Source organism: Argiope bruennichi, chromosome 6, assembly GCF_947563725.1.
Source record: "Argiope bruennichi chromosome 6, qqArgBrue1.1, whole genome shotgun sequence".
NCBI lineage: Eukaryota > Metazoa > Arthropoda > Arachnida > Araneae > Araneidae > Argiope > Argiope bruennichi.
In genome coordinates, this window is record NC_079156.1 from 47,520,745 (window position 1) to 47,544,706 (window position 23,962).

Consider the following 23,962-nt stretch of genomic DNA (forward strand, 5'->3'; position numbering starts at 1 on the left):
TCTTTCCTTTTTTTTTTTTTTTTTTTTTTTTTACTTTCTTGTATAGGTAGTATAGAGAAAGTATAGTAATGTTTAAAAAATTCGAACTCGAGATTTTGACGAATCCCAAATTTTAAACTTTCGAAAAGCACTTTTTTTTTTTTTGGAAAATTTCTCATCTGTCTGTTTGTGATAAAGATAACTCAAAAAGCTAGATGCCTGCAATTTGGTTAGCTAACTTTGAGCTAGATGGTTGAAATTTGGTTTATGGTCTTTACAACAAATTTTTATATTTTTATCAAATTTCGTACAAAATCCGCTTAACCCTTTAAAGGGCCATTTTTTTTCTAGTCATTTTATGTTAAAATATTTTTAGGCTTGAAATTAGAATAAGAAAAGAGATTCATTTAGCTTATTTGATTAATTAATCAATTTGGTTAATTAATAATTAAGTTACAAATCAAGACACATCATTTTGTGGATAAAGAACTGAAGCCTCTAAGTTTCTGTCTTTCTAAAAAAATGTGTCAGATCTTATGCCAACCTACATAATCTCATACAAAGATTGATAAATTTGGTGGGAAGCATACTTCCCACTGCCTTAGAAAGGGTTAAAAGAAGTCTGTCTGTTTGGTTGTTCGAATATAATTTAACACGATAACTACAAAATGAAGAGAGCAAGAAAGGTAAAATTCAATACACAGAATTTACATCTATAATTTAGACACTTGTCAAATGTTGAGCCAAATCTAACAAGGGATTGACTGTTTGTTAGTTTGTACTTTTAGAAACATGTAAACGAATTCAAAGACACAATGACTTAAATATATCAAATTTGGTTTTTGATTTTGTGACTACAAGTGCAGTTTTGTGTCAATTTTTTGACTCATTCGGTGGTCTAAAACACAAATTTGATTTATGGATATTATTAACAGAGTGCCAGGAATTAATTGCCGAAGAACTCTTCAAGGATGAAACGATAGATTAAATAAAAATTCTAAATTCACGACAAAAGGTAATATTTCGTAATGTCAGCGCCATGCTAGGCATTCTCTGGCATAGCAAGTTTATTAGAGAGTGTACGAGAAAGTTTTGGGGAGACTATTGCTACTGGTTCTATTTAAGTTAAAAAATAATAGTAAATTTGAGAAATTATGGTAGGGGTTTAGTATAGTTAGATTAAAGTCCCATTTAGAAGCTGTATAGAGGCTATTTTAATTTGAATCACACAATTTTGAACAGTGGTCAAATAAATATACTGCAGATTAGCTGGGTCTCAAATATGCATATAAAAGTATATATTGTTGCCTAGAATCTTTATTTAGGCAGCTTATTTAACTGTATGTGGACTTTCAAACGAAAGACATTTTTTTTAAATTAAAAAAAATAGAGGAAATTTAATTATCATACTTAAACTTTTGTAACAAAATATATAATATTGATGTTCATTTTACACATATTTTAATGTTATAAAAGGTTAAGCATTCTCAGGACTGAATGTGTAGTTTTCGAGTAATCTTGAGAAAAGCGCAGAAACACTCCATTTCACTTCACTTTTTATCGTCTAAGAACCAAAGTTCATCCCTCAATAGGGAAAAACTTGGTACTGTTTATAGTGGGCCTCTCTTATTTTGTGAAATTATAATATGACTTCAGAGCTGAATGTGTCGACTATAAAACTTCTTCTGACTTCTGTGTACCTGCCTACTTATTGCTATGGTTGTCATGATACATCGCATGGAAAATTTTTATATTTCTTTTCGATAATAATCTATAGACATTTAAAACACTCATCATTTAAAAAAAATATATGGAGTCTTTATTGAGAAAAATGGTTATATTAACCTCCCTCCTAGGTTCATGCAATGGGTGGGGATGTAAAAATGATTACTGAAAAAAGGTCTAAGAGCTTGTTGGGCTCAATCTATTGAGTAATAAAATATGAATTCAAGACTAAGCATTTTGTGGCAGCTAAACATTACAAGTAAATCAAAAATCTACAATTTATTATTTACTTAATATACAAGTATACAATTTATTATTTACTTAATATAATATACAATTTATTATTTACTTACGATAGTGATTGATTTTATTTGTACTGTACAGATTTAACAATATATTCATTAAAATAATTTTTCAAGAATATATAATTTTTACAAAACATTGACAAAATTTGCTAAATTTCTCTATAACAATTTTTTCTAAGAAAGAAGTTAGCTGGTGGAGGGTAAACAATTATATTGGTTGCATTTAATTTAAATTAAATCTCTTATGCGTAGTTTCAGATATATGATTCCGTCAACAAAGTATTTTTAAGCATCAAAGGAGGGAGTCATAAAAATGATGAAAGATTATTCATAGGCTTAGAGTAAATGCTTTAATCAACGAACCAACCTACTTTTTGTTTATTAGATTAATGTTATAACTTTCTTATACTCGAAGAACGCAGAATAAAAATATTGACCATCAAATAATTTGATATTGAAAGTTTTTGAATTTGGGTTCTTAATAACTTCTTCTTGTTGGAAAAAAAATACACGTACATTTTGAATTTATATCTCTCTCTTCAATGTTACTTTGTTTGTATGTGTGTATGAAAATGCTGATTCAAAATTAATGATTTAAGTGGATTTGTTTGTTTGTTTCTTATGGCACTTGCCACTGACAAGCCCGCTGTTACGAAGACAGCGATTTAAGCCTGAGGGGGACGTCTCTTATTTTTTATAGCAGCGCCAACTAGGGCCAAGAGTACGACTTTGCTACTCACGCATCACTCATTCGCTTGCACAACCCCTTTTTACAGGAGGGCACATTCACACATCTCACAGATAGTACAACAGAAGAACAACCATGCCCAAACCGGGACTCGAACCCGGGACGCCCAGATCACGGGGAAGACGCGCTACCCCTATGCCAGGACGCCGGCTTAAGTGGATTTAATTCTACACATTGTTCTTTGCTTAAAATCATTTCTATATCAAATTTGAGTTTATTTAGTTATATTAAAGTTCCGTTTTGAATCAAAACAAGAACTGTTTTAGGATAGACCTCGTTATTTCGATTCATGACTAGATAATGAGGATACTGTTTTAGTAGGCACAAATCAAACATTCATCAAACTTCCACGTCGTGTCAACGAAAGAACACTGACCTTGAATGCCTCCGTACGTGACGGAGGGTTGTAGCATTCATATCTAAAATTTTATATACTGAAATTTTATCATCAGGCTGCAACAATCAATATGAAGTATATGAGACCAAAAGAGATGAAATACTTTCCTAAATTTGTATTTTATTTTCTTCACTACATTATAAAACTTCTAAAAAGGAAATCTATATTTGGAAATTTTCTTTAAATGTGCATTGCCATTTGCGCCGAGTGAAAATTTATAAAATTTTATCGTTTATTTACATGTGCGGTACCACTGATGAAACGATTATTTATTGTCTACGGGCTTACGATTATTTATTGTCTTTTATTAAAAATAAAATTTCAAAAAATTCCTGGATTCAGAAAAAAAAATAGTACAACTTGCTTTCTTAATTTGATTATATTTCATTCTCACATTATAATATCTTTTCTTTAAATAATATTGTGATAAATTATTATTAATATTAATATAATTTTTAGGAGACATCACTGGAAAATGAAAAATTAAAAACGTTACAAACTGGTAGCGAAAAAGGAATTCTCGATACTTTTACATTATTTTCATTAATGTTAATTTTCAGAACATTTGGTTGCTTTTACATTAACGAAGTGCATTTTGACAACACGTTTATAAATGACTTCATTAATAAGACTTGAGAAAATCGAAAGATTTGTATTCACGTTTATTTCAAAAAGTAAACTGATGAATATTTTACATAACTCATCATCGAATATAATAAAGACCTTAACACATTTGCTCTATATTGAAAAATACTTTATGTTTCTTATCGCAGTAATATTAGCGATAGAAAATAATTTTCAATCTGCCTCTTAAAGTGTTTATTTTTTATAAGAAATGTGGATACATTTTTGAAGCATAACCAATCTTAACAGAAGGTTTAACTTAAAATATGAATATTTTAAACGATGACGGCAGAATGGAAGAATATAATGATTTATGAAAGTTTGAATTGTTCCTTTTTATTATTTAGCAGACGCAATGAGTGAAAATCTTACATTTGATGAATTATTAGATTACTATTTTGAAAATTAATTAATTAGTATTCAGTTTTTATTTCCTCGTATACGTAGTATAGAGAAAGTATAGAAATCATCGAAAAATTCGAACTCGAGATTTTGATGAATCTCCACGTTTCTGACCGCCCTGGGTTCAAGAAACACTTTTTTTTGGGGGAAAATGTCTGCTTGTTTGACTGTGTGAAAGATAACTCAAACCACTTTGCGTTAAATGGTTGAAATTTGGTAATAGGGTCTTTACACCAAATTTTCAGATTTCTATCAAATTTTGAGTAAAATTTGTTTGGAGGAAGTCCATCTTTCCGGCTGTTCGAATATTAGTTAATACAATAATTGCAAAACAAAGAAAGTTAAATAAAATTAAGTACACAGTAGTACACTATAGTATTGACACCTGTTAAATTTTTAGCTAAATCCAACTATGAGTTGAATGTCTGTCGGTCTGCACTTTCAGAAATGAGTAAGTGCCGTAATTCAAAAACGCAATGACTTAAATATATCAAATTGGTATGGGGTTTTATGACTACAAGTGCAATTGTGTGTCAAATTTTTGCTACAATGGATGAAGTAAAACGTGCCTAATACACAAATTCAATTTTTGGATACTATTAACGCATGTCAGGCATTAATCGTCAGATAATTCACCAAAGATTTCATGATAGACTGATTAAAAATGTTAAATTCCTGTCAAAAAACATTTCGTTAATCATTGTATGCCAATGCCATGTAAGGCATTCTCTGGCATGACAAATTTATTAAAGGGTAGACGAGAAAATTTTGGGGAGACTACTTCCATTGTTTTTATTTAAATAAATAAATGAAAATCTTATTTTTTAATAGTTTCTGTAATGGAGAGTATAAAACTTTCATTTGTGTCATTAAAATTATGAGTATTGATTTTGTTTCAAATCCTAACAAATTTTGTCAAGCTGTGCGTAATGGAATCTTATCTGCTTTCAGTCCTATTCAGTTGAAGCGTGATTAGTTTTCAAGAGTCATAATTGCAAAGGAAGCGGATCGTTGTAGAAGGTATTATGTCAATTATTTATTTATAATTACATATAAATGCACCGATACGAGAGGTTTAAATAGAGAAATATAAAAGGGATGAGATTTCAGATTTCATGCTTTTTTGTAGAAACTTCACCTATGGAGCTTTAAAGGGGAAAAAAATTCCCAAATAGTGTTTCAATCAATTGTCGGTCGAACGCACGTACATCCAAAAGACTTGGTAAATTTTCCTTTTCCAAATTTTTTATTTCCAAAACTAGAAAAATTGCGTTGGATTCTTTATGAAATAAAATGACAAAGCCTTCACTTTACAAGAAATCACTTCTACTTCTACAAAAGTTCCTTCCTTTAAAAGTCACGTGACACATGACGTATTACGGGAGTCGGGCACATGAGAAGCCGCCATTGTTAACTTTTTTGTGATGCGTGGATATTTATTTTATAAACTGAGTTATAGTATTTGTTGACCAAAACTGATTTGTATAGACTACTAATAACTATCTTCTCCAGCGATAGTGATTTTTTTTTGTGTGTAGCTTAAACCATAGGATAAATCTACTGTTCCTTTGGGGAATGTCTGCTAGCGTTGATCAGGTACTACATGTTCGGAATTTCAAGATGGCTTCACTCACTTCATTTATCTCCTTAATTTTGTAAAATTTATGCAGTATTTTGATTTAATTTCAAGTTAGAGTAATACATTTTGATATTTGTTATTTATATTTGTTTTTGAAAGTGTGATTTGATCGAAATTTGTTCTAATTTTCATTTGTTGCTTCCACCACCATGCAGCGCATGAAAGGACAAGGCAGCTCGGGTATGTATTTTTTTTTATTTCGACTATTTTTGTTAATTTGACTCAGAATTCTGGTTAAAAAAAGCAGCCGTAATAATATATTTATATTTGTTGATAGCAATTCTGCTAATTAGTAACATATTAATGCTAATTTAGTTTGTTTCCAATTTGTCATTCATCGTAAAATGGTTCATAATCTTTTTGAATGTTGATGTCATAAATTAATCCTCATATGTTATTATATTTCGTTTTTTGCTGAATAGTGGTGCTGAATTTTAGAAAAAGACACAAATTTAATAGTTAAAAGAGAATCGGACGCACTTTCTGCTATTAACCTTATTCAGTATCAGTTTTGAGATTTTTTGCGGCGCACTTATTGGAACTTGTTCAGTTGAAATTTTGCAAATTTGTTTCACTCTTGATCAATCTAAAGCTTCTACAGGATAATTGTCAAAATTGATTAATTTCATTGCTTTTCTATTAAAAGTGGGCGTGGATCCATTGTATGCACCGATTGTAATGAATTTTTGCAAACTTAGGTGAAATGAACGGGTTGCATTCAAGTGGTTTTTTCTCCCCACAAAGTTGATCACAGTCGGAAATGTGATTTGCTTGTTTCATTACCATATGTCTATTATTATCCACTTAATATCTTTTGCTGAGATTATTCCTTTAATGAGATGAATCATTGGTAAAGTGATGCAATTGAAAACAATAAAGTTGAATTGAACTTCTATCAGTGAAATTTTTTGGTATCTATTCTTTATGTTCAATATGTAATTTTTATAAGATGTATTGCAATCTCAACTTAATTATAAATATTATGCTTAGTAGGCATTATTTGGAATGTGGAAAAAATGTTAGTAATAAAAATTTTTCTCCATCTTTATCCTGATTTTTTTTATTCATTTGATTCATGATATTTTTAGTTGCAAATGGACCTAAAGATATGGTGAAGGATGAAGAATTTGAATCCTGGAGAAATCAGCCTCATCAGGTAAAATAAAATTATTTCTTCTGTTATCGTTACACACTTCTTAACATCATGAATTCTAAACCATTTTTTTTAATTAGTATACGAATTGATTTGATTTGTAAGGCTTAGTATGTATCATTTTTATTAAAGTAATAGTAGATACTAATAAAAGTACTCTTCAAAATTTATTACTTTATAATATTGACAATTGAATATTTTCTTTTGATTAAATTGATTATTATTTGATATTGAAAATGTAAAAGTATTCTGTATTGATTCTAATTGTTTTTACGTACAATATTTGTACCAGGTACTATTAAAAAAAAGTCGTAACATAGCAATTTGATATCAGTATTATAATTAAGAAATTAACCCTCATTTGAAAATATCGAACGTCATACTTATTAATTTTCTTATAAATTTTGAAGGTTAAAGAAATTAATGTATGCTTAAAAATTCTCTTCATAAAAGCATTAAATGATATTCAAGCAGTTTATATTAATTGCATTAGCAAGTATGAAAATTTGAATTTTAATAATATTGTTTATAAATATCTTATTAATATAATTTAAGCTTAAGATTCAAAAAGTATTGGAGCATTGGAGAAACAAAAGGTTAGAACGTACTTAATTGGTTTGTATCTATGCCACATAAGCATAGAATTATCATTTGTAACTTAAATATAAAAATTATATCACATATAGATGTTTTAATGTAAAAAGTAGTAGGAAATCTTTGAATATTGCAATAATTAATAATTGAATAGAGTTCTATAAAATTTTAGTTAAATCCAAGCAGTGCATTCCTAAAACAAAGTATTTAATTAGATATTGAAGAAAATGAAAATTATGTTACCAATTCATATTTACCTCATTGAGGATGGAAGGGAAGTTTTTGACTATGATCTGAAAAATTGCTTGTTGCTTAAGATATATTGCTTTATTAGATACAAAATAATCATCTAATTGAACTCTAAAACTCTCATGCTTCTATTTTATCACATTGAGATTTATTAATACTAAATCCTTTAAAAAATAAGGTTTGGATCATATCGTCATGAATTTATTTTCATCTTTTGACTATTTCTTATAACGGAATTGATAATCTTAAACTGGAAATACTGTAATTGAAAGAAAAAAAAAAGTTCATTATTATTCTTGCAAGATTTTATTAGTTTTTAGCAGTCCAATCATATCACTTATGTTCTGGTGATAAACTAATTTATAAATTAAAAATTCCATTGATAGAAAATATTATTGCTAGATTTGGAGGAATTAATTTATTTGTGCTTTAGACATATTTATGCAACTTTTTCTATTTTCTTTATATATATAGTATGAAACAATTTTTGTGGTGAACCTTTACTTTTTATAACTGAAGTGCAATAATTAAGCAGGCAGGTTTAGCAAGAATTTGTTTACATTCCTGATAATCATTAAGATAATCATATCAATTTGTGTACAATCTACAAGAATCCAGAAATCACTGATTAAAATTTAATTTAGCTGATACTACTTATTTACTGTTCCTGTAGTTGATTTGGTAAGATTTAAATGTTAATATTTTTGTCTAAAGCAAAGAGAAATTTTGTCTAAAGCAAGAGGATAAAAATATGTTTATATGGAAAAATTGAGTGCATCCTGATCTAAGTTGATTTTTGTTAGCTGTAGAAATTTGTATTGTTTGTTAATTGCATTCTTTAATTTTTGAATGTGTCTTATGATTTTGTTACATTTGTATGACTAAGATTGCCGGTTGCATACCCTCCAACGGCTAGGAAATTTTTGTTTCTGTGGAAATTTGGCGAAAATTATTGAATTTCGGATATATGGTAAAGCTAAAAGAAATGCCGATGGTAAAAGAATTTCGATTAACATATTAGCATATTTATAAAAACTAAAACAAATAAAATCTTTTTCTAACATGAATGCAAGAACATTGGAGTTATTCTTCATAACAAAAATGTGTGTAGTTCATTTTGATGTTAAACTGGGCAATGATAACTTAAAAGCAAAAGTATTTGCTATTTAATGAGAAAAAAATGTAGATGTTTAACAAATAGTGTTATATTGTTTGATCAATAAAATCTTATTGTTTAATTAATTTATTTGTATATTTATATAATAATAAATATCTGATAAATAAGTTTGAATGTTTTAATTAAAATTCTTTGGAAATGCCTATTCAATAATTTGATATTATGTTATATGTAGTATATTGGTAAAAAATACTACTTACTGATTCCTGGATAATCAAAGTTGGAGGGTATGTGTTGACTGCATGACTGTAATATTCACATTTCTATACTTAAAATCCTGCCACTACTAAGAACATATACTTCTTTCCTTATGTATGTATTAGTGTGTATGTGTAGACAAATTAGTTCATTAAATCCTGTGTTCGTGTAGAAAATTCCAAGAATTAGCTTAATGCTACTTTAAATTTCAAAAATTCTGCTTTTCAATAGCTATACGAACCACAGTTTCTCTTTCATTTGGATGTGCCATATCAATGTGATATATCAATATTAAAATTCTTCAGTCAAAATTTGGCAAAAGTTTTATTACGATAAATAAATTCTATGCAATTTTATCATTTTATTTTCAAAAATGACCTGATCTTTCTGACATTTTTGTTGGTTGTTTTGCTTGTGGTTGTACTCCAAGTTAATGATTTTATATTAAATAGTTTATTAATTGTATTTTTCATTATGAAAACAATTTTGGAATTATTTAAATTTAGTAATTTTTATGTTAAATTTAAATTATTCCATGATTGAGGATTAAGATTTTATAGTTTTGATGCATGCTCTAACTTAGTATTACACAATAACTGAATTAAATTACTTTTTCTTGAATTTTTAGAAGTATAGCTACTTATTTTACGTAATTAAAAATTATCTTTTTCTTGTGCTAACTATTGAGTTTTTAGTATTTCAGTTGATTTCCTCATTTTTTAATCTGTAGTTATGATTAAAATCATTATTCAAGCATCAATTTTTTTAGCATTTTAATTCTATTAAGAAACATATTTGTTAGTAAGTTTTATTTTATTCATTAGCATTTTGTCCTGTAAATTATCGTTTTGACAATCTTGAATATTTGCAAAAATGCTTAATCATTTTTTTTTCATTAGTAATAGTATCTAATTTGAAGTACTGTAGTTCTGTTTTCATTATAAAACTTGAAAGATTAGTGCAATTAAATTTAAAGGAATCTCAAATAGAATTAAGAGTTTTAACTTAATTTATGTATGTTTTTTTTTTCTCAAGACATTTTAGCTAAATATTGTTTAAGATTGGAAATTTGAAGTGACTGCTGTTTGAAAATTTAACTGCAGTTTCTTCAAGCATATTTGCTTATTTCCTACATTAAGGTTAGTTGGAGTTCTCTGGGTGAGATGTGCTTTTATGGCCTCTCCCCTCGTTCTACTCTGCACAATTTTTTTAAAAGTTATATGAATGAATAATCTTTATGTGTTTAAGTGTTTATTTTTTGTATATGCGTATTCCTTACTAATGGTGTAAATTGTAATTTTTTGTTTGTTACTTAAAACAAATATTATACTTTAGAGCATGTAAAAAGAACCACTCATTAAATAGTTCCTTTTTGACTGGGGAAAATTCCTAATAAATGTGCATATGTGCGAATGTAATTTGCTTACTTGATTTACTTGTGAATTCTTTTCAAGGCAGTATTTTAAAAATTTGATTAAAAAAAATCAATTGATTACTTAAAACAATCATCTAAAATGTTCCTTTAGAATCTGATATCCTCTAATTATTTGTAATATATATAATATAGAAATGAGACCGAGTGTGATATCTAGGAATAAAATATTTTAAACATGGTTGATGCTAAAAATTATAATACATAATTTGTATCTTTTTTTTTTATGGTTAACTTTCATATAATATTGTTTAGAATAAGAACAAGCGAAATGAATTAAGATCAAGATTATTATGAAATTGAAAATTTTGTGATGCAATAAAATCTAAAATATTTTTTTTGCAATATTTTTTTAAGTTGCAATTTTTGATATTTTGCATTTTTATATTGTGGTTGCTTATGGTTGTCTTAAAAAAAGCAGGAATTTTAAGGAAATGTATTTGAATTTTAATCTTTGTTCACTCCTAACATTTACTTTTATATTTTGCAGCAAACATACAATCCACCCATGTCATCTTCTAGCTTGCCTGATCCATATATGCCCAGCTATTATGCCTCTATGTCATATTCCTTTGTAAACCAAGGACTAGGTGAGGGAGCATGGAGCAATGGTGGAGATCCCATGACTTTTCTTGGTGGATATGGAGGACAGATGGGCAGTGGTGACCAGTCGCATTATATGGATGGCATGTTTGGACAAAACAGCTTCAGTGGCTATAACCAGAGCTTCAATTACTTTCCTAGTGGTGGTGGTGGTGACTATTCAACATGGGGAAATTCTGCAATGGGAACACGGAAAACGGGACATGGAACGTATCCTGAGGATTATTATCGAGATACGTATGATCAAGGCCTTGATAGAAACGCTCTGAAACATATGGAACAAGGCATGGGTGGCCTTACGATTGCAGACCATAAAAATGATTCACAATTTGTCAAAGATCCATATGGTAAGCCAGGTATGTTGCATGGTAGTATCATGGCCGATCATCAGTTAGGAAAGAAATTTGGATCTGCTACAAATGAGAACATGGTAATGGCTGGTACTCCAGGTGTATCTGGGCAGCCTGTTGGTTCTAAAAAAATGTCTTGGGCAACTGTAGCAAGCCAACCTGCTAAACCTCAAGCAAAAGTGAAACCTAAGCCTGTTAATCCAACTGCTATCTTATCAGGTGGTTCTAAGCATAATACTTCAAGCATGGATATTGGGACCTGGGAAAGCAAAAATGGTAGTGGTGCAGGTAATGGTGGAAAGATGGGTCCTCCACCAGCATTGCAATCACGTTCTGCACCTAATTGGAACGCTCCTAGAGGAAATAGAAGTAATGGACCCTCAGGACCTGGATACAATTCACCACCTCAACAACAGCAGCAGCAGCAGCAACAAGTTGCTGTTGCGCAGAACAATACTGCTGGAGGGGATAACTATCCTCAACATCCAGTGTTAGATAAATTAAGAATGGAAAACAATTACAATCCTAAAGAATTTGATTTAAATCCTAAGAACGTTAGATTTTTTATTATCAAGTCTTATTCCGAAGATGACATTCACCGCTCGATCAAGTACTCCATATGGTGTTCCACTGAGCATGGAAACAAACGGCTGGACCAAGCGTTTCGTGAAACCAAAGGACTGGTGTACTTGTTTTATAGTGTAAATGGATCGGGTCATTTTTGTGGCATGGCACAGATGGTGTCTCCTGTGGACTACAGTAGTACTGCTAATGTCTGGGCACAGGACAAATGGAAAGGGCAGTTTAAAGTTAAATGGATTTATGTAAAGGATGTTCCAAATTCTCAATTGCGTCACATTCGCCTGGAAAATAATGAAAATAAGCCGGTGACCAATTCGAGAGACACTCAGGAGGTGCCACCTGAAAAAGGAAAACAAGTGTTGAAAATTATGCATACTTTTCGTCATACTACTTCAATATTTGATGATTTTTTGCATTATGAAAAACGTCAAGAAGAAGATGAACAACGTAAGACTCAGGTATGTAATGTTATAAATAAATCATACAAGATGCATAAATTTGAAAAATTGAATTAATGGTATGAAAATTTTTGCTGTAGATTTTATTATTTGCGTAATTTGTCTGTTGTTAGTAATATTGATTTTATATTTTTATTGATTAGAACTTAAAAGTCTATTTATGTACTGTTTAAAAATGCTCTTAGAAACTAGTTACACAATTGTATAAAAAAAAGTATCTTTTGAACTAATGATTCTGTTACTTAATTAAATTATGATACTTTTGAAAATTTTTTGCTCTGCATTTTCTGAAAATGGAACTCATCTGTTAATATTGATTTTTGTACTTTAGAATGTATATCTAATATGAAAATTTATTAAGCTACATTTATTCTTTGGAAATATTTTTTTTATAAATATCCTAACAGCCATTTTGTTTTTATATGAAAACCATAGACTTATTCTCAGTAAAGTAGTTTAACATTATTCTGTGTCTTTTTAACCTTAATAAAGAATTGTTAGATCAAATTTCATATTTCCCTTGTATCATTAAGATGATTTTAGCTATATAAATGAGGAATTAATTCTAGAAGATTAATCTATCTGGTAATGTACTGTTTAAGTAATGCTGTAATGCAAGTTGAAAAAACGGTTTTGTAATTCTAGATAAAAGCTTTTTGACTTCTACTTTACTTATCTTTCCTTTATCTGCTTTATTAATTGTGCTCTTTGTGAATTGCAAAAATCCACTACTTGCAATGCCTTTTCTTATCTTCTTTTATATATCTTTTTTCTTTTCTTTTCCTCCTGTTTGTAATGGATAGAATTGTATGCTTGGTTTTGAGTTAGGGAAGGGATGTTTTATTTTTTTAAAATTGAAATTTAGTCTGAAGTTACCTGAACTAAATGTTCATATCAGAAATAACTTCTGTTATGCCATCATAACATTCTACATATGTTATAATGTCAATTTGATTTTATTTCCCGATTTTGTTATTTTTTAGAATGGCAGTACTAAAAAATTACTTTAAAAATGATTTGGAAATATTAGCTAACTTGAAAATTTTTTTTAAAAAATGGGTAAATTTTTTATATTTACTGCTGTGAGGGTCATTTATTTATTTGCAGTTTTACTGATATTTGTGTTGATATAAATATTATATAAAATTTGTTATATTTCCATATCAGATTAGCTTAGTCGTATATTGATCTAATATATTTTGCCACTTTTTTTTTTTTTTTTTGTAAAATATTTAATTATTCTTTCAATAAAATGTTATTGTTCCATTGATGCTTGACGCTAATTTTTTTTATTTTAGGATGAATAGCAAGATACACACAAGAATATTTTTTAGATGGTATTCAATAATGAAAGTATGTGTAGTTGAATCATAAATAAATTCTAGCATTTAATGATTGTTTAAATTTTGTCAAATTTGAATAATTATTTAAAATTCTGGACTTCATGATCAATTTTTCAGTTGAATTTACTATATTATTAAAAATAAAATGTTTTCTTTTTGTAGTGGTGTCTGTAATTGCATTAAATTTACATTCTGAATATTGTAATATTTTCTTATTTTACTATTGTATTTTTATTCTTATGAGGTATTAAATTTTAACTTTCAAAATTCATAAATTTTCTATTATGCTGGAAAATATAGAGAATCAACTTTCAGTCATTCAAAAGTTCAAAAAGTTATGAATGCTGTAATTGATAATTTTAGGTGTTGTGCAAAATGAAAATGTTTGGACCATAAGAAGGCAAATTCTGAAAGTGCGTAGTTTTAGTTGTGCAGATCGTAGTTTTTACCGTAGATGATAGTTTCACAATAATAAATAGTAAAATAAAACTAATATTACGAATTTTTCCTTCAAAATGTTGAGTTTAGGAGTATGTAACTATATTGTTTATAAATGCGAAAGTGATACTGTTTAAATTAATAGAATTTACAATAACTTCTGTTATATGCTTCAATAATTAAAAAGTCTGTAATGAGTTTTTTTGCGAGAAAAAGCATTCCTCCCTCCCTTTTTTGGGGGAAGGGATGGTAAAATGTTTCTAATGCTTTTGTAGAAACATATAAAATGATTTATTTCACCTGAAATAAATACAACAGTTTACTAGAGGACTGCAGATACCCCTTCATTTGGACTAAATTTTTTTTTCCTTTTTAAAACAAAGAATTATGAGGTCCTTTTAATAAAAGTTTAATATTGGATATTCTACAATGTAAAAATTTTAAGATATTAAATGATTTTTTCTTTATAAAAATTTTGATGAGTCTTTAAAGAATATATAATAAAGCTTGAAAAAGATAATTTTCTGAAAAGTTTCTTGTTAGATTGGAGTTGGAGCTTCTTTTTTAAATCATAATACAGTTTAGAAGAATCTAATACCATTTTATTGGAATCGTATGGTACCATTTAATTTTCCATGATAGTTGTCATCATGAGGTAGACTATTTATAAAATGGCTATGTTTTCTATCTAAATAGAAAATTTACCAATTTTCATAAATTGTTACAATAATCTATTGATGATTAAAACAGAAACAAATTAGTTTGATTAAAATGAAAAAGAGAAATCCCAGTAACTTTAAGTGATTATTATGTTCCTCATTTTTATATTGATTTTCTATTTGTGATGAGTAGTTTGATTTGCTAGTTAAGAAAGACTAGTATAATTCGATAGTCTATGAAAGGAAACTTCGAATTTCTTTTCGTGAGATTAAAAATCCCCCCCCCCCTCCTTCCAGATTAAAATGCTGCTTTTAGAAGGTTTTCAAAACTACCTGGTTTCATGAAAGAATTTTGTAAATTAGCAGGTATTATAAGTTACACAATAGTATATGATATTTAAAAATTGTACTGGGAAAAAAAAGACGGTGATAGATATACTTTTGTATATCTGATATAAATTTTAATCCATTTTTCTATTTAACTACAATTACATTCATTTCATTTCATATATCTTCTTACTTCTCATACTACAATTAAATGTATATTTTTTCTATCTTGGATTTACTGTAACAAATTTGATTTTTCCTGTTAGTTACATATTGTACTTTTATATAAGAACAGATAATGTAAGATATTTTTCTCTCTAAAGATTTTTCTGTTATTAGGTAATTTATGCTGTTAATGTTAAAGGTAATTTTCTCCGGAATTTTATTCAATTGTAAAGTCTCCAAGCCTTGTTTTCATTTAATAGATAATTTTTTTTGATATATATTATAGATTTGTTTAAAATGAAAAGCTATTGCAATGCGCTTTTTACTTACTTTATTCATTGTATATTTTCAAAAATTGAAAAGTTTTTTTCAATCTTAGTTCTGAAGTAAAGATATTCTCATTTATGTAGAAAAGTGTTGAGTACAAATTTTCATTTTGTAATATAGTAAGTGAAGATAAGTCCGTTGAAATATACAAGCTCCCCCCCCTTTTTTTAGCTGCATGTTCAGCAACTTCAACACTACATCGATATTCATTTTTAAACAATTGTTCTTAAAATATTTATTTCTGATTTAATGAAACTCTTGGATAAAATATAATAATCAATTTCAGGCTGTGAAAGATTAAGAGCAGTATAATAAGACATGCTGTTTTATTCCAGTCTTTTATTCGAAATCTCATGTTAAAACAGCTTTAGTTAAATAACCATTTGGAAATTATAAATGACTAAATGTTTTGATTCTTGTCATCCATCTCCTGCTTGAAAAATTATCCTCTTTCCAGATTTTTGGAAATTACATAAAATTAAGATGAATTTGATTTAATTAAAAAAAATGCTTTTGAGAATTTTTTTTCCTTTTATATTTTTTTTTAACATGAAATATGTTCATCTGAATGTGGTTAGTATGGATGAATATGAAGAAAAGCAATTTAAATACTAGTAAGATATATTTACATTTTTGAAAAACATTCTTACTAGTTACATTTTCTTAATTTTTCTCCATAAAAGAAATTCTTCATAAATTTTTAAAAATTGTAAAAAAAAAATTTAGTTTTTTTTTCTCTAACTACATATCTTACATAACCTTTTAATATTTAAAAACCAATATTTAAGGTTGAAACCCCTCCTCCCACCGTGAAATAAAAATTTGCTGCTTTACCGAATCATTTAGAAATCCTTCATATTACTATCTAATACAAACTAAAAAAATTTAAATAAAATATTTTTTACTTGAGTATTTATTGATTTACTTTTCAAGTAAATATTTTTACTTTATTTTTCCAGTAAATTTGTAAATCAGTAAATTATTAAAAACTTGATTACAATTTATTTATCATATTAATCTCTTTAAGTTTATAATATGAAAGTAAATTTTAATATGAAGGTAAAAAAAAATCTAGGAAAGGTAAAAAGAGAGAGAAACTGATGTTTTCAGAAAATTTATTCAGTTTATTACTATAATAAATGAAAATTAAAGGAGTTGATGTAGATTCCTGTAATGTTATTACACAATGTTCTGTATGTTATACATGTGGAAACTTTTCGAATATATTAATTTTCTTCCCTTGCTTCCCTATTCTTAAATTGCATTAAATTATATGCTCTCTAAAGTATATTACAAAATAATAAAGTTAGTTCATTAATATAAATGTGCAAAGCAATATTTTATTTCAAAATACACATTTGATTTGACTTCTAAAATGTTTAATCCAACTGAGGTTAATTTGACCATAATAAAGTTATATTTTATGTAGGTTAGCTTTAGAATAGAAGAAATAGTATGAAAGAATTTTGCATCTATAATGCTATATTATCTATGATGATATAAGGCATATATTAAAAGCATTTAATTTTTCAACTGGCTTAAAGGATTTTTAAAACCAATCTCTGTGTAGACTAAGTCAATGTTAAGAAAAAGTAATGTTTTCAGAATCCATACCATATTCTTTGTCATATTCATTGATGTAAGGTTTATATTGTTAGAGAAAAAAGTTTGTTTATATAAAATGTTTGCATGATTACTTGAACTAACAAATTCTTCTATTATTATTTATTTATTATGATTTTTAAAATTTGATTCATGGCATCGTAGATAAATTATTGGATGATATTTAGTTCATTTTAAATTTTATTTTCAAGTTATTAATGTAGCAATTATAATTAAATTTATAAAAAAAGTATTTTCTTATATTGCCAATGAAATTTGCTTATTAAATCAGGAAAACGATTTTTTTTTTTTTACAATTATTAGAAGTAAATAATCTGTAAACAATAGTATATATAAGAAAATTTAATAAATTATTGTTTGTGAAATTTAATGAAATATTTGTTTTATTTGTTGATAAAAAATGTTTTTTTCATATAAAATTTGAACAATTTGAAAGGAGAGAGGTTCAGTTTTCTAAAGTTCCAATTCTCAGTTAATGAATCCCTAATTTTAGAACAATTTATTTCTAAGAACTGACTTTTAAGCAATCTTTAGTTGAACTTCTACATTCTTGTTATCAAAACCTAACTTTTTAATTATTCATTGCACTAAAGGAACTTATAATTGATTATACTTGTTTTTGGATTATTTCTTATTCTGTAGGCTCTTATTTTTTGTTTATTCTAAAAGAAAAGAAATTTTATATTTTCTTCAAAGATTTATATAATTTTTCTTTTAAGCAATCCAAATTTAAAATATTTCAATTAAAAGAACTGTCTATGTTGGGCCTAAGTTTTTGTTATTATTTTTTTAACTGTGAGCAATGCATATATAAAAAGTTAATAATATTGATAATAATATTCTTTGTATAATACAATGTAAAAGTGTAATAAAGGGTGCAAATTCCTTGTATCGTGCTATAAATATTTTTCATATTATTACAAGAAGTAAACTTTGTAATCATCAAACAAATATAGAAAAATATGAAATACTATTAAAATGAATCTGCAAAGATAAAGCAGTGGTTATTTTTCTATGTACCAACACATTTATAATAGTGTATGACTTCAATGTTTACTAGCTGCTTTATTGTATCAATTCGTTATTCTCTTTACTTCCATACTTAAGACTTTATTGTGTTTTAAATTTTTAGGCTGCTTTAGTAGCTTTTTACTTATCAAAATAAGCAATTTTAATATCATCACTGACCTTTTGTACCCTATTTTTTAGCTTGTCCTTATCCACTTAAACAATCTTTTTTTTTTTTTAATTATCATATTGAAATGGTTCTGTAGAAAAACATTAATGCAATCCAGAATTAAAATGCAAATAAACATTCAGAACAACATTCTGTGTCATAACTAGCCTAGCTGGCTTCGATACTCCAGCTGCATTTATTGTGAAGGCAGAGGATGCCAAGTTTGCATTTCTTTGTTTTTTTTACGAATATAATGCTACCTAATAATATTTAAAACTAGCAAATATGCTTTATTTTTGTAACATTGCAGATAAAAATAAACAATCTGGTTATAAAGCTATTGCACTGCTTTTTTTTTTCTTTTTTACAAATTTCTTAACTTTTTAGTTTGTAATATATACATTTGGATGTACTGTCTTTTAAGTAAAATTGAAAGAAAAAAAATCCTATTAAATTTGTAAACGAAATTTAGTGCTAACTTTTTTTGACTGCGTATTTTATATAAATTATAGTTTTTCAAAATGTCAGTAAATGATAGTTAACCATCCCTTCCCTTTTATATATTTGAGGCGTTGAAATGAATTTCATGCGTCACTTCTTTCATTCCTTTCCTGTGAATTCTTTTGCTTTGCTAATGACTTAACTTTTGTTTAATTTTCTGTCTCTTTATGTATTATTGTAGTTATTTTTTAACTTTATTGTTTTAATTTTTTACATTAAAAAGAATCTTTTTTTTATATCTAAAACTAATTTTTAAAGGTACAAAATGTTTTAATACTTGGTAGTAGATGACTAATGAATTGATAGGTCATTGCCACCTTCTTCACCTCATAATTCTAAAAAATAAGTTGTACTCATTAAATATCTCTTATATTTTTACAAGATTTTTCACATGAGGCATAAATTTGCAACTATGCTTTTCAGTTTTAATATATTGAAATCAAAACTAATTGTGAGTCATATACATTGTTAATTTCATATGTAATTAAAATTTTCTTATTTTTTGATGAATAAAAATCCATTGAACATCTCAGATATTTGAATAAAGAATTTTATTTAGAAGTTTAAATGTAAAAGGTATAAAACCTGTATTAAGAATTCAACTAGTCTCATCTCTCTATATTAGGTGGCTGATTAGTTTATGTTTAAGCCTCATCATTTGCATTGCATATATGATGTAAAGATTTATCTGTATAATTTTAATATACATAAAATTTTTTAGAAAATTATTAAAATTAACATTTGAAATAACTTAGTTTTATAATTGTTTTCTTTGTAAGCTTAATTATGTCTTAATTGCTTAATAATAGAGCTGTTCACATAATTTTCCCTTAAAGAGTTAAAATGAATGAAAAAGTATTAGTTTTATAATTGTTTTCTTTGTAAGCTTAATTATGTCTTAATTGCTTAATAATAGAGCTGTTCACATAATTTTCCCTTAAAGATTTAAAATGAATGAAAAAGTAATGGTAATTTTCTATTAAGTAAATTCTATCTACTAGTAAATTTGCACATAGGAAATAACCAACCAATGCACAACATACAAAAATGAATAAGTATTCTCAGAGTGTATTCAAGTTTTTCCCTGCTTGTTAATTTTTTCAATAGTTACTATTATAGATTAAATGCTGTAGCCCAATTAGACATATTAGAATCTGGTTATTAAAATATCCTCAGAATTATTATTTATTTATTTTTTGTCCTGTACACTTTCTACATTTCAATTTTTTAATAGTTTAGAATAAAGAAAACTATAGTTACTTGATATATTTTCATATAAAGAAACCGTGATTTATGTTAATAATATCGATAAGTGTCTTTTACTATAAAAGGCATATAATTTTTATCAATTCCTGCATGATATAGTTATTATTAAATATTTTGCAGTTAAAAAAATATAATTAATGGATTGAGTCAAATTCCCTTTCTTTTTAGAAGTGTAATGTATATAATGCATTTCCTCGAACTTTCAAGATTTGTAGTATAGACTGTTGCTTTGATTAAAAACTGCAATGCACCTTAGAAGTTAAATGTTTCGGTGATATTTAAGATTTCAAAATATATTGGATTTATATTCAGAATTTGGATGTTTAAGTTTTGAAAATTTGATGAAGTTTTAGTATAAGAATTTAGTATTAAGAATTTATTAAAATTTGATAATTTTTGATAAGATTGTCTGGTTTTTAAAATATAATATGCAAATTTGCCAATCATTTTAAAATAAAAATACTATCTAATTTTAAAGCTCATTTTTATTTACTGCAATATTAATACTTAGAAAAAATTTATTAAAATAATTATTATATTACATTAATTTTAATCTTCTTTTATTCTAGTAATCAAGTAATGCATTTTTTGGATGCGAGGAACTTTTTATCAAGGTGATATATCTAAATTATTTTGTCCCAGATTATTTCACTTTTAAGTAAATGCTTTAAGTGTCATGATTATTGTTCATTTTAATAAAGCTTTTGAATATTCATTAATTCTTGACTTCAAGCTGAAAATTGGAAATTCAATTTTAAGATTTTTAAAATTTTATTTTAATTACCCAAATTAAATGTTTACTTGTAATTTGAATCATTTTAATAGCAACTATTAAATGTTAATGATTAATCCATACTTCTGTTATAAGTGCAATTGTGTAGGACTGAAATTTGCTCCACTGGACATGGTATAGTAACATTTGTACAAAGAAATGAATGCAAAATTAGAAATAATGATTGTCATTTCAATTGGGATTTTTGGAATTTGGAAAACTATGTAAATAAAGTATTTCCCCCCTCATATTTGGTGTTTGATTTCAAGTAAACTGTATGTGCAATATTTTATGAAAATAATTTCTATGCAATTTCAATTTGAAACGTTTTTCTTTTCAGTCAAGACCCTCAGGGGAAGAAATCTAGTATTCAGCACTCTAGTGTCTGTGGCCTGCGTCCAACGTTCCTCAGCTAAACTTTTCTTGTGACTAAAAATCAAGCCTCTTATCAAGCCACATAGTTAATTGTCATTTGCTGTGACTTCTTCATTCTAGTTCCTTAAACTTCAGTAGCTCCTCGCTTCTCTGTATTATCACCTACCTTACTCGCCTGCCCTTTTTAGAAAACTGCAATTTATTCTGCACTCCCCATCGTGGAAGGAAATCAAGTCAATCGAAATGGAACAGCTGTTAAATAATGATATTTGTGGATGCTCCAGCAGCTTCATCGTTCTACAAGGCGAGCCTGCTTGGCTTGTCACGATATCGAACGTAACAGCTCTTCGCACTTACAAAAAAGAACCCCGAAAACATTTTTAAAAACATGCATTATTTGTTTATATATCAGCACTAAAGATTCCAATTAGAATCAGTGAGCGGACTTCAGTGTGGACCTAGTAAAACTCCCAAACTATTAAAAAAAACTTCTAAAAATTTGTACAAAAAAACTTAAATAAAATGGGGACGGTCTTTAAAAAAAATGGAATGACTGGGGGACTGACCGTCCGAGTGATTGGACTTTTATTACAATTTTGCTGCTTGAGTGAACTTTGACCAATGGAGGGATTCAAAATGTTCTGTCTTGTATGAACTGTGAAAAATCCCAAAGCTGTACTAGTGATGTCCTCCTTTAAAATAGATGATTTGCCCAGTTAGGCATTAAACAAAAAATAAAAGAGAAAAAATAGTACTTGACCTATCCTCCAACTATGAAGTCATCTCCGAAAAATTCCACTGGGGAAAATGTGATGTTCATATGTGTTGAAGTGCAATCAAAGATCAGTTTTTTTTCTTTTCTTTTGTGCGAATATTTTCAGGGCATGGCAAGCACCAATGGCTAGGCAAGTGCCTATTTTCATTTTAAAGTTATTTCAGCCTTTCCTAGTGACAACATTTAAAATACGAAATTGAAAAATATTAAAGGGAAAATATATAGGTCTTTAGAATGAAAAAAGTATATATATAGCCGTTTGCCTCCTCGCCATGTAAGACTTGTTTTTATGTTTAAAAGATTCTATATTTAAAAAAAAAAGGAGCATGTTCAATATCTTGTAGGTTTTACAAGTATGTCTTTAATGCCATGTAATTGTCCAACAGTTTTTAAAGATTCATTCTTTGCCGATGATATTGTTTTTTCCATTATTGTATATTATATGTATAGAGCATATGTCTAATTGAAAAAGAATTATTAAATTAATACCTTGTACAGTAAATAGAAAATTAAGTATGAATGATTTTTTTTTTCTTGAAGTATTGGAGTCTGGAAATTGGAATATGTTTTGAAATGATTTCTGCTGTGTGATAAGAGGTTTCACTTATGAGAATAAAACTATTACATATATTGTAGGCTTGCCACAGTTGTTTCTTCCTCGGTTCCTCACATTCATGTTTTGGGAAAATTTTTAGATTAATATATTTTTTTTAAATGTATCTGCTTGTCTTGTATTATGAATTATTGTCTTGCGAGTCAGTTGTTTAATTGAATACCTAATATCAATGTATTGTATTAATGGATAAATCAATAAAATGACTGTTTATAATACCGAATATTTAATCAAAATTATATGAATGTCTAAAAACAGTTTCGAAATTTTAATAGTTTTTTTTTTTTATTTTCCTGAATGTTGAATGGATTTTGATGTTGTAATTTAAACACTGCAATTAGTATTTTTTTTTTATTATTTTACTTATTCAGCAAAATCTTAAATATTTGTTTATAAAATTAAGGCATTGTTATTGAATATTAAACCTTGCTTTGAAGTGCTATTTCAAATTTGTTAGCTGTGACCTGCACTATCCTTGAATTTTAATGTTAAATCATAACTTGTGTGGTCAATTAATTGTGCTTTAATGTTTATTCTTAGCGAGGGTATTGGTTTCACATATTATTATTTTGCTAAAATCTGTATGCATGTTGATTATTATGCTTATTCTTTTTAAAAATGCTTTTGTTTTTTACCTTAAAGTTTGTTAAATACTTTCTCCAGTGTACGGTAAGATGGCATTTCATTAAGGAATTTTCAATTGTATTCATAATTTAGAGGCATTATTCTTATTAATTTGAATATTTAAAAGATGTTTATAATGCATTGTTGAGTATTTTCCAATAAAAATTTCCAAGTAACCTTTTTATTGTGTCTCTGCCATGCCAGTATGTTACTTCGTGAGGAAGATTCCTTACATTTATTTTTCCTCCTTATTTTTTTTTTTTTTTTTTTTCTTCTTTCAATTCAATAAGTGGCGCCTAGCATATTATATATGGGTAAAAAGAATGATGGTATAATGGAAATAAAATTTGATTAGCAGTGTT

At 27.3% G+C, this 23,962-nt stretch overlaps 1 protein-coding gene across 2 annotated transcripts; it reads left to right on the forward strand.

Moving 5' to 3' along the window:
* Positions 1-5,547: 5,547 nt before the first annotated feature.
* LOC129971642 (YTH domain-containing family protein 3-like) lies at positions 5,548-23,962 on the forward strand. 2 transcript variants are annotated; one of them, XR_008784816.1, is made up of 7 exons: positions 5,548-5,776; positions 5,975-5,999; positions 6,908-6,975; positions 11,113-12,615; positions 13,914-13,968; positions 21,011-21,055; positions 21,554-23,962. XR_008784816.1 is itself a non-coding variant. In XM_056085594.1 (6 exons), exons 1-5 carry the CDS (start codon positions 5,756-5,758, stop codon positions 13,920-13,922), a joined length of 1,626 nt encoding a protein of 541 aa, XP_055941569.1. In that variant the 5' UTR covers positions 5,548-5,755; the 3' UTR covers positions 13,923-13,968; positions 21,554-23,962. The 2 variants fall into 2 exon arrangements, 1 of the variants encoding a protein (XP_055941569.1); XM_056085594.1 differs by lacking the exon at positions 21,011-21,055.

Coding starts and splice junctions, on each gene's coding strand:
- LOC129971642 (XM_056085594.1), top strand. CDS start 5,756: ATGTCTGCTAGCGTTGATCAG. Junction 6,000..6,907: donor GAAAGGACAAGGCAGCTCGG/GTATGTATTTTT, acceptor TGATATTTTTAG/TTGCAAATGGACCTAAAGAT. Junction 6,976..11,112: donor GGAGAAATCAGCCTCATCAG/GTAAAATAAAAT, acceptor TATATTTTGCAG/CAAACATACAATCCACCCAT.